The sequence below is a fragment of the Dermacentor silvarum genome, chromosome 1 (assembly GCF_013339745.2).
Source record: "Dermacentor silvarum isolate Dsil-2018 chromosome 1, BIME_Dsil_1.4, whole genome shotgun sequence".
Taxonomy (NCBI): domain Eukaryota; kingdom Metazoa; phylum Arthropoda; class Arachnida; order Ixodida; family Ixodidae; genus Dermacentor; species Dermacentor silvarum.
This window is the reverse complement of record NC_051154.1, coordinates 369,176,740-369,189,103: the sequence shown is the minus strand read 5'-3', so window position 1 is coordinate 369,189,103 and position 12,364 is coordinate 369,176,740. Positions and strand designations below refer to the sequence as shown.

Sequence of the window (12,364 nt, the reverse complement as noted above, 5' to 3'; positions counted from 1 at the left end):
TTGCATAATTTTTATTACCATGTGCATCTGTTGCCTGGCCCTTAAGAAATATTTATTTATTAAATACTTTAAACATTTCAAAATAACTTAAAACAATGAGAAAAACGGTTAGGTAAATGGTTAGTTTTCTTGGGTGCATTTCAGGTAGTACGTATAAAAATATAGTGCTTATTGCGCAATACAGACAAAGTATTTTTGTTACACTAGAACACGTGCGCCAGACATTGGTAACATTTTGGTAACAAACAAGACAAAAAGCCATCCATCATGGCGGCCTCCTTTTCGCAGAGAAGCCTGCGTTGCTAGGTTCGTCAAGGTTGAAGTCAGTCGACGCACGGAACCCACGCCGAGCTGGCTTCATGTCGCTGTGTTGTTTTTCCATAGTAGCAGCGACCTAGGACTGTGTGGTGTACTGTTAGCCACCCTACCACAATGATGCATAAGACTGCCCGCTTCTGTCGTCTACCGTCCTTGCTGTGCCGGAGTGTGCCAGCTGTTTCATCGCGGACCGCCACGCCCGTGTTGTCAGCGCTGTCTGACAAGTTTGTTCGTTTCGGTAATAATTTGCACTAACAGTGCTTGGAAAAAAAGCAAAGGAAAAGTGGGTTGTTACATGGGGCACTTTCGATCGCGAGCGAGCCTGATCCGCATCGAATTTCTCAATCGCATTTGGCTTCCTTCCTCAGCCTGCGCAAAAGGAGCCAATCGCGATGGAGAAATTTGATCCCGATTGGGCTCGATTGCGATTGGAAGTGCACCGTGTGACGCCGGTGGTAGTTTCAAGATCAAATCGTGCTGCTGTAGGTCACCGGCTCCAAGTAGAGGTCACGGTGTTCCCCAGCATCAGTCTGGCCACTTCAGTTTGAAAACGAGGTCTATGTAAAGATCGAAATAACGCCCGCTAATGATTGTCTGCGAGAGCGTTCGCAAATTTAGTGACAAACTTGTTCGTGTTTACAAATGCGAGTTAAAACGCGGCAGAGCATAGAGCTGCCTTATTGGGCTCTTGTGGTGCATAGCCGTGTGCCTGTGCGCCTTTCGTTCATGTTTTCCTACAGTGCTGTACTAACTGCGATATGCTTCACCAGGGGCCGTATTCTGAAACGTTCGCCTAGGCGAAATTTCTTTTTTCGCTTTCAGGCGTGCGCGCTGATTGGCTGGTTGAGCAAAATTGATTGACGTTGGGCTCAACCACCCAATCAGCTCATCCAATTTTGCTAAAACAGCCAATCAGCGCACGCCTAAATGCGAGAAAAGAAATTTCGCCTAGGCGAACGTTTCAGAATACGGCCCCAGTAAAGCCGGCTCTTTGCATCAGTTCTGTATTGTTTCTGCCCGTATAGCTGTCCTGTTCGTCACACCGTGTAAAGTTCTCTGCGCAGTGCGAACGAACTTCACCGTCGGCCCGAATGAGTACACCCTCCGAAAAAGCTTAAATAACATTCTCAAGTTCATTCTTAATAAATGAGAAACAAGAAATAGATACATTCATCATCAGAACAAGTCCTTTAACTTAGCAAGTTAAAATAAACCCAAGAGTGGTTAATTTTATTGTCATCGTCATCAACCTATGTATGTCCACTGCAGGACGAAAGCCTCTTCAAGCAATATCACTCTTGCCTTGTGCCAGCTGACTTCATGTTATGCCTACAAATTTCCGAATTTTATCACATCACCTGATTTTCTGCCTTCCTCGACTTCCCTTCCCCTTGGCACCCATTCTGTAACTCTAATAGATTACCAGTTATCTGCCCTATGAATTGAATGTACTGCCCAGCTCCATAGTTTCATCTTAATGTCATCTAGACTATTGGCTACCCCCATTTGCTCTCTAATCCACACCTCTGTTTTCCTGTCTCTTAAAGTTACATGTATCATTGTTTTCTGTCACTCATTGCGCAGTCCTTAACTTCATCACGAGTTTTTTTTTTTATTGTATCTGCTGTATATTCAAACAGTTGGAAATGTGTTTTCATGGAGAAAAATGCTAAGGAGGGGATAATCTGCTGGCAGAGTCATTTCAAAAAAATTTTGCCGGCAGCTCATCCCCATTGGCTAGCTTCGGTCAGGCTGCATGTAAATAAGTAAGAATTTGTGCAAGTACAAAGTATAAACAATGTCTCGTTATTTAGTACATTTTGGCAGTGGCTCGAGGGCACCAAAGGGACAATGGGGACACCAAAGCTGGAACTCGACTGTTCTGTGGGTTGAGGGTCCACCAAGGCCTGTGTGTGCCATTGGTGTACAAGATAATTTATGCACACACCTTCCGGTACGCTCTGGCCTCGGCAGCACAAACCCACAGACCACCCAGACTCCAACTTTGATCCTCCCGTTGTCCCTTGGGTGCCCTGGAAATTCTGCACCAGCTGCTTTATTATAATCTCAGGTGCTCTCCTGAGGCCTCTGTTTGTCGGTATTATCTGACTTGACCAGCATTTGTAATGTGCCCGTAGCTAGCCTGTGAGGATTAAGTGCCAGCAAAATTTCGTCCAAGTTGACTGCCCCAGCTCCCAGCAGAATATCCACTCCAAAAATGTTAAGGTATTCACGAAGAGCTCTGAGAACACACATTTTTTAGTAACTGCTGGTGAGAATTTCAAGTTGCTCTCTGCCATCATAGCCTGTGGATTTTTTTTCTGACTTGAAACATTGTTATGACAACACAGGCTCCAGTCACTCCAGTGGTCTACCAACACAGTCATGCAGGGGTCGCCACCGCCTCAACCGCTATGCAGTTGGAGCAGGTGCCCTGTTGTCTGGTTACTTGCTCTGGAGGCAGCGTACAATGTGGCTGCCCATTGTCTCTGCCTCCACTGTTCCACCACCATCCACCCGGTTCAACTTCATTGCTGATGCTGTTGAGAAGACAGCACCTGCTGTGGTCTACATTGAGATACTGGGCAGGCAAGAAATTTACACAATTGCACCTGTTACTGGGATAAAATACACTGGAAACTAGATTTGAGGAGGGGGGGGGGGGGTAGGGGGGCAGTATTAGAGAGCAGGCTGTTCACTTTCTGGTCATGGTTAACAGGCCTGCATTATTGAAAACCATGGTGGAAGCTATGATTATCTGATTTAAGGATAATCATGGCTCACACATTCATCAATATGGGGATGTTGTAGTTGTCTAGAGTGTGAACCTCCTCGAATGTTGCTTGGGAGAAGGGCCTTTGAAGACTTCTGGAAAAAGCATTCGTTACAGTGGGCCCTCTGAAATTGCTGCCCATACAAATTTTGAGTCAGTGGCCAATGATGAGAGAGTTGCGTATTGTGCTCAAGGTTAGGCCATCTGTGTCTACCGAAAATAAAATGCTCCACTTTATTTTTAAAGTCTTATATGTCCAAAGCTGTGCACTACTGTAATTGATGCAACATACTGTGCTACACTCTACATTCAATTTGATTTGTGCATCTGTCTGCTAGAACCTTTCCATTCTTATCTTGTTTGCTGCTGCCATGACTCCAAAGTGCATTTCAAAAATGCTTAAAATCGGGCTATTTGGTGAAGTTTCATTTTATTGTTCTAGTGTAGGGAAACAACTTAGACAAGGACGAACACAGAGGAATGAGACTAAAAAGGTGAAGTGCAAACTATCAATTGGTGTTTATTTAAAAGTGCATGGTTGAAGAAAATATTTCGAAACAAAGAAAAAAAAACAGTCATAAACGTGAACTACATGACATCTTCATTTGCCGCTCAGAAAATCCACTTCTTGCCTTGCCAAGCTGGTAGAAGGAGCTCTGACACACTCATCTACTGTTCCAGATAGCATGGCGTTTTCTGTCAATATGTTGTTTTGTCTGTGGTCCTTGCACCCTGAAAAAAACTAACTGGTTTTGGTAACTTTTTTTTCAACTTGTAATATATTTGTACTGTTGGAGTCTTTACACTCCTCTGTGTAGACATTTCCTAGCAGAAAAATTTATACATAGGTTCTCTTACTTGTAATATATTTGTACTGTTGGAGTCATTACACCCCTCTGTGTAGACATTTTCTAGCATAAAAATAATACATAGGCTCTCTTACTGTGCAAGCAACAATGTGTGACATGCAAAGTGGAATGGGCTTAAGACAACAAAATGGGCTGCATATGTAATTCTGCTATTTCAAATTTTATTCAATTATTCGTTCATTAATTTTTGCTTTATTATTGTAACAAAAATGACTCGGTCATGCCACCTCAGATGTCCCACTGTGATCTGCTCGCTGGTGTCACTGCGTGCATGAGCTTCAACAAGACAGCTGCCACAGAAGCAGCAGCTTTCTCTTTCGTTGATGCTGCTGTGCCTGTTTTAAAGTGAAGCTGCGCGTAGGGCTGCATGTTGCCAAAGGCTCTTTGTGAATGTATTGTTAAGTGACAGTGGAATAACAACAGAGGCAACATAAAATGTCTGTGCACATCTGTTTCAGCAAACAATGGCTTAGGTAGACCAAACATGGTGACAGGAGAGGTGTTGTCTTTTTGCTTTCTTCTCAAGTCTATTTTTGAAAGAGCCTGAATATCATTGCAAATTTCTTTTGCAGGCATTGCCTCCTGCTGAATCTTTAAGAACCTGATTTTATACAGCCACCAAAAAAAAAAAAAGAACTGCAGAGAAGATAAGGCTACAAGAGCCTATACGTGACACCACTTTCTTGGGCTCCTAATTTTTTTTCTCTAGTATTTTCTCAACTTGCCCTCATCTTGACAGTGCTTGGATGATTATTTTCTGGCTCTGTTATGTGCCTCAATGTTAACTAAATGTACTTTTCAAATAATGAGCAGGATAGCCTAGGGCCTATTTATTTGTTCCATGTATGCCATGGGGCATTATATATGGATTGTACCAGGTGTTTCAGCTTTTGACTGTTCCCAATTTTAGAAATAATGCAGGGGGAGGGTGATTTAAGCCATTGTGACAATTTTCAATGGCAGAAATTGACAGCTGTGACGGACATGAAAAAATATGTGATAATTCCTAATAACAGATTTAATTAAATAAATTCTGTTGGGCTGCTGGAGCACGAGGTCACGGGATCCCGGCCACGGCAACCGCATTTCGATGAGGGCGAAATGTGAAAACACCCGTGTACATAGATTTAGGTACACGTTAAAGAACCCCAGGTGGTCCAAATTTCCGGAGTCCCCCACTACAGCATGCGTCTTAATCAGATCGTGGTTTTGGCTCGTAAAACCCCATAATTAATTTTTTTAAATAAATAAATTCATAAATTCACTTCTTGATTGAATAACATCCATTTGTGGGCACCAATTTTTAATGTTGTTTTTGCAGTTAGCTCTTTAACATGCTGGGAGCAGAAATCATAGCTTTAAAATGTAGCTCTCCAAGACAAAGCTACCAATCTGCTACTATTCTGCTGCTGACTTTTGGTATGGATGTCTCTCAAGGGACGATAATTTTATAATTCATCCTACTACCTTGAGCACCAGCAGCTTCTATTCCACATTTGAAGTATGTGTGTGATAGTCACTAACTTAAGGTAATTTTCAATGTTTACTTTTATAGTAAAATTTATTGACATTGCAAAATTTATGCCCGTCACTTCTATTAATTTTGGGCAGCAAAAAGCAGCATTTTGTACTTCTAATAACTGGGTACTGACAGTCATCACTGAAACATCCCAGACAACCAAAGAAAAGGATGTGCAGTTCAATTGCAGCTAAAGAAAATATGACAGACAATTCCAGACAAAGTGCATGAATAAGCAAAAAATAAGGTTGGGTGAAATTATTGACCCTTTTCGCGGAGCAGTTTGTTCTAGAGAAACGAGATGGTACTTTTGGCAGCGAGCCGTAAGTCACCTCAGCTACCGCACGCAAATATGAAACCATTACCGTTTCTACGTTGCTTCTGTGCGATCAGCTGTCGAAAATGCAACTGAATTTTCGCTCACGCACTGTGCACCAATGTTGAAATCATGCTCGATTGAAGGATTGAAAACGTATGCATAGTTGGCTGCAAAAATAGTGACTGGCATATTAAGGAATGTAATGAATATGTGTGGCCAAGTTCGCGGACCGCTGCTGCAACTGTCCGTACGTGTTTTCGGCACTTCGAGATGTACGGCTTTCCTTGAGGATACAGAAATTTGCTCATGTGCCAGCATTGTATTGCTAAACTTTTAAGAAAGGGCTTCAGCCACGGTACGTCGGCAAGAGTGAGTACCGCTTGTTAAACAATGATAAAGGGAGTAGCGCCACTTCCTATCATAGTAGGTTTCGCTCACTATATTTACACACATCTACCCCAATTGGCACAGAAACTTACGCCCACTCTTTTGCCAACGTGTCAAGAATAAGTAAATGGGCGTACACTTGAATATATGTGCACCATATATGCACAATAAATGATGGTACTACACTGATAGCGCACGAATGGTCGAAGCTGAATGTTTCATGACAGTCCACAAGAGTAAGCAAGTTACTAGCGATAATACATCTTTGCTACAAAGTATTACTATGTACAGAGCAGCTGCGTTTCAAGCCTTGTGCACAGCAAGAACAAATTTAATGGAACTGAGCCCACACGCGAGCGATTCGGCGGAGTACAATCAGATAGTGAGGGCACCAAGGAAATTTACTGAGTCAGAAACATGACAAGCAGCTGCTTCAAAATATTTGCCAAAAAAAAAACTCTAGAGCAAAACGCTAATCCTGATTCAATTCATGAGCGGAAAGTTTGGATAGCTTGAAATACATATTTATCCCCGCTTTTAGAACAAACACCATGTACGTTGCTCGCGCCGTTTGGACATAGCTTAATCAGCTCCGAAATCGCTTTTGTATGTTGTCTGAAACTGTGGCCAAAGCTTAATGTCGTCCACCCAGTCACCGCCTACAATATCTCCCGAAAGAGAGGCTTGCTAAGCCGCACCGGCGTCATACTCATCTATTGTAAACATGGAGGCAGTTGAGGCAAGCAAAGGACGCATCGCCACATGATCAGACATGGCAGCGCCAATGGGATCGCCGCAAAAAAGGGTCAATAGCAGGAACCCTTACAGTCGGTTTGATGACATTCTAAACATAGAAGATAATGAACAAGCCAGATAAGTCAGTTGAGGAAAGACTGGAACACAAGTCCTTTATTTCCTTTAATCTACCAATCTATTCTAACTGAATACTTCTCCTGAGTGTCTTTTAAGTAGCATTTTCGGCATTTAACAGTGCTTTCCAGCCAGTGCATGCTCGTGCTGAGGGTTGTTGTGCTTGCACAATTCTGTTGTCTGCAGGCACCCATTCACTCAACAGCAGATAGCCGTGTCCAATGGCTCTGGCTTTGTGGTGCGCCCCGATGGTCTCATCCTAACTAACGCACATGTTGTGGCCGATGGCCGGCTCGTGACTGTTAAGTTGCACGACGGGCGTCAGTTCACAGGAAAAGTGGAGGTCGTCGACCGCCGCTCTGATCTGGCCACCGTTCGCATCCCAGCAGTGAGTGCCTCGTCCCTCGACTGAATTGAAAATTTGGCAAGTTGGTGTCGGTTCATAAATTAAAGGCAGTGCGAGGATAGAGGAGAGACCACACAGGATGGGCGCTGAACTTGAGCTGATAGTTACAGAAAAATGCAGATACATCTGCATGATGCACACTCTAACTAGTAGCGCACCCAGGATCTCTGCCAGGGGGGGGTTGACAGTTTGCCAATACCATCTAAACAGCACTAATTTCGATTGCTTCACGGGAAATTGTCAAAAAATGCACTTTTTGCGAGTGTGCAGATGATTGCGCGTCTTACATCTTAGTTGCAGTACTCAAAGGCTTATGGAAAGAAAAGGGGTTGAATAAAAGTGGGGGTTAACTCGGCCTCGGGGGGTTATAACCCCCCCCGTCGGTGCGCCACTACTAACCCAATATCAGAACATCAGAAAGCAAGATGCTAATTTGGCAGAACCAAAATAAATTAAAAACACACACATCAAGAATTGCATCATAGGTTTAACATCCCTCCCCCTTCACTGATACATGGATGCAAACTAGCACATGCTTAGTCTTTATCAAGAAAGGACATTTCAGTTTGCAAAAGTCACATCAAAGACTGACTGACACATTCTGGCCCTTTCAATGTAATAAGCTTCCACCAGCTTACGCACACGTCCCCATCAGTTACGGTGCACACATTTGTGGACATGGTTTGTTTTTGCCAGTTCTGTTCAGTCGTGGCAAGAAAAAAATCACGGACATTGAGTTGCGTGTCAATTGAACTCTCTGCTTACCTACTGTGACTCCAGCTCACTCCAGATTACACACATAATATGGAGGATGTGGGTTTGGCTCCCACCGGCGGCAATATTTTTTTTTTTGTCCTCTGCCGTTCTTCTTTACCTGATCATTTCTACACTTTAATTATAAACTACAAATAGCTCCCCCTGTACTTTCTTTGGCTTCGTTATCTATCAGCTTCATATGGTTGTGACTAACAAAAAAATCGTTCCCATCGGTTCTCCCCTTTCATCTCGCTCACTTCACTAAAGGCACTAACCAAGTGTGGCGTGATATTCAGCACGTCATTCTCATAATGTTTACAACCAATAATTATCTTGTGCGTGTGGTTTGAGCCAGTGATTAAATCATTCTTATGAAAAAGCTTGACGTGACTGACTGTATACTAAATTGAAATTGCAAGGACTCCCTAGTAAATGTGGAGAGTGTCATCTGGCTGCCTTGACTTCCTTTCATTGGTGTCTGCAGCAGCTTGAAATTATATTTAACAGCTATTGGCAGTGGGTTATAATTTATGACTGAATGGGAAATTGATAACCATGATTTCCCAATGTTGTGATCACCACACGTGAACTGGTGGAAGCCTCTCACTTTGGGGAAAAAAGGGGGCCATTCAGTGTCCAGCTAGCCTTTTGGAAAGCTTTCCTTGATAGAGACAAGGCATGTGCTTGTTTGCATCCTCTTACCAGCAGTGAAGCAGTGGGATGTTAGTAACTGTCATGTCATACTTAATGGTTTTCTGTTTTTGGTTCTGCCATCACTTAGGGGAACAAAGTAGGAATATGACCAAGACAAAAAGAGGCATGAAGCAGGCACACATAGTCCTTCTTCATCCCTCATTTCCTCATCGTATTTCTACACTGTTCCCCTGTAAGTGACCACGGTATCTACCATTACGTTAAACCTGGAATTTTGAGAATGTGCTGGTTCTGAAAAATTCAAGAAAGAAAAAAAAGGGCGTTTTCACACCAGTTGCTTTAAATAAGGGAAAATGGTAAGCCTACAGTGGTTATGGCAAAGCTAATGGCATGCCAGAAGGGACCAGAGTTTTCAAATGAAACTACATGATCTGCAAATAAGGGTGTCTTTGCTGGTTTCGTGAGTGGGTGGCCTGGTTGGGTAGTTGAACGATCATGAAACACATGATTCAGTGTAATCTAAGAGTGCATCTCACCTGGTTTATTGGTAGTAGTTGAAAATTATGGGCTGGCATAGTAACTTGGTAAGCTAAAAACCACCATTTCTTTCTTTCACCTAAACTTCCATTGTCATACACTGCCAGAGAATTCTCCTAAACAGAGTGTGAATGAGAGGCCACCGCTGTGTCTTTTGGTTCAAAATATTCCAAAACCATGTGCATGCTGTGATACTTGCTCTGCACGCTCTGACACCCAGCGTGTGTTTCCATTGCACTTTGCCCACAATTCTTTCACTCGCGCAAGAAAACGAGCACAAACCTGAGAATTCCTGCAGAAACTATCTAGGGATGACTGCTGAAATGCATATGCGAGAACTAAACCATGCATATGCCATGCACTTTGTGATTCATGTGCACTTTGTGCAGATTCATGCAGAATGTGCTTCATTTCATGACCCATCTGTGTAGCAAGTATTCTGTACAGTTCAACTGCAATATAAAAAAATTTCAAATACAAGTTTTCTACTCCACCAGATGCACTCCAATTTCGCCAGCTTAGTGTGCATGCATACAGTTCAACATGCAATGCATAATTCAAGTTCAAAAACTTGGTGTCATGGCTTTTTTAATATGGGGTGTGCGAATGCTGAATAGTAGATTTCGAATCAAATTGAATCAAGAAACAAAAATGAATATTAAATCAGGTATGAAAAAAATTTCAACAAAATTTAACGCTTACAAATTTTGGGCAAGAAAATATGGTGCATCACATGCTTTGGAGTCTCCTAGTATTGCGTAACAATTATGTTGCAAGTTATCAGTACAACATACCAGTGAGGTTCTAAGTTTAATAGTGGAGCTGTGTTTTGCGCCAATCTTTTATTTCTCGCATAGAAATTTTGCTTTCAATTTTTTTTTAAATCCAGAATGCGGAAGAGCTAACTCAACTTTACGGCAGGTGGGTCATCGTAAGACCAATCTGCAAGACAGACGAAAGGACCGCGCATCACGTAACTCAATCATCGCTCCGCGTGTAGCCGGCGCTGACGGTAAAGAGCAGGCAGCGTCCGCGCCATTGTCACATGGTCAGGTTGGGCGTGATTTGCCACCTGTCAAGCGTTCTGAAACCTGGAAGGTCCCGACAAATTAGCACGATGCTCGCTACCCCCCCCCCCCTCTCCTGCTCCTCCTTGTTCACTCTCCATCTCTCGCTTTCATTTGCGAGGCGGTTTGTTGGCTTTCCGAGTGTCATGCGGCTGCTGCGAATGGAACTGCACCGATCCGGCACCAAACCATAACTTTAGTCACCAACGCCTGATGAAGCAGTGCTGATTAGGCCTAATGGCCAAGGCAGTGTGGCCATGACGAAAATTTTCCGCTGGCCGATGTGGTAAATGGACCACAAGCCGTTGCGGAATGCTTGCCGATAATATGTTGTTCATATTAGAATGCTTGCCCTTATAATTGTTCAACCGTGCTGCATTGTCTGCTTGGCGTCATTTTGGAGTTTGCTCGCCACCGTCATCACGTACCATACTAGAGCATAGTAAATTAATGATGCAGTGGACAATTACGTCTTTATAGCGTTCTGCATAGTTAATGCATCACTGGTGCTGATGCTGTGGCACCATCTGCTTGCTAGAAATCAAACCAGTTTTACGGCTTGGTGCCACCTCTGTAGACCTAGCGGCATCAAAACAAACAGCTGATCTCAATAATAGAGATAAAACATAGCTAATGCTGTGCCCTCAGCATGAGATGAGACTTAGAGATGACGGATTTTACCAGCATAGCCCTGACCACTGACGTAGCGCGAAAAGTCATTAGCATTGGGAAAGGCATCGCTACATAACAGCACCCCATTGCTCGCAAAGAATGAGGACTGTTGTTTACCTTGTACAAAGTACAGCCGTCATCAAGGGTTTGTTGCTGTCACTTTCGTACCACTTCCACTGAAATCGGTAGAACTCCACCTTTGGCAACTTCTCAGCAGTGTTTCTGTAACTGTTGTGGCATCTGTTCACACAACAGTACACCGATGTGATCCTCTTTCGCCATGTGTTGCAGTTTTCATTGCATCGCGCCATGTTGAAAACCTCTTCCGCGGTGGTTGTCTGCGCATGCGCCTTGAATGGATACTGAGAGCCGCCGCTCACCGTAGATGGCTCCATTTGTCTGACTCAAAGGAGCCGCGCACAAGACGGGTAGGCCTAGCTCGCTGGCTGTCAGATCTGGTGCCGACGGCCCTTGCAATCCGTCCGCAAATCATAAAAAAGAACCTGTCTTCGTCAATACAATCAATGTCTGCACATTTATGTTGCTCTTAAGTGAAAATACAATTAGTTATCTTGGCCCCGTTGGTAGTGACAAGACGACGCTCTAGCCAGGCGAGCCGCTTCGCATAGACGATTGCGGCTGCACTGACTGCTTGCGAGTCGAAATCATGCCAACTGTTTACTATTTCACACAACGCTTTATTACATGCACACTTTCGAGGTCACTTTATTCTGTAAGTTATTTCGTGTGATAAACTAACTGGAGCTCATTTTTTGTGCCGCCGTCTTGTTGCAATTTCGTGCACTCGCTTTTGTTTGTGGTGCGAGGCAGTTTGTTGACTTTCTAAGTCTCGCGCGGCTGCATGCAAATAGATCTGCGTCGATTTGGCACAAAACCCTAACTTTGATCGCCGACCCACAATGAAGCAGCGCTAATTAGGCCTAATGTCCTAGGCAGTGGGGCCGTGACAAAAATTTGCCGCTGTAGATGTCATATCCAACACGATCTGCATGCCTATCGGCGGCTAATCGGCCCGATCTTCACACTTCGCAAAATATGCGCGGCTTTTGTTGCCGTTCCCCCTGTCCTCGTCGCATTATAATTTCGATCGGTCTGGTCGACCCAGACGAACCTTGTACCGAGAGGCCGCCCCGGCCTACACGGCGCCATTCGGGTGCAGTGTGTGCGATCCCCACATCAGGCTGACGTATCCCGAA

At 43.8% G+C, this 12,364-nt stretch overlaps 1 protein-coding gene across 1 annotated transcript in view; it reads left to right on the top strand.

The window, feature by feature from the left end:
- The first annotated feature begins 258 nt into the window (after positions 1 to 258).
- Positions 259 to 12,364, top strand: part of LOC119437453 (serine protease HTRA2, mitochondrial-like) — a 44,791-nt gene continuing 32,685 nt past the window's right edge. Inside the window, exons 1-3 of the mRNA XM_037704478.2 lie at positions 259 to 556; positions 2,670 to 2,907; positions 7,242 to 7,443. Of these exons, the coding sequence (XP_037560406.1) occupies positions 433 to 556; positions 2,670 to 2,907; positions 7,242 to 7,443 (564 nt within the window). The 5' untranslated portion in view covers positions 259 to 432. The remainder of the gene's footprint in view (positions 557 to 2,669; positions 2,908 to 7,241; positions 7,444 to 12,364) is intronic.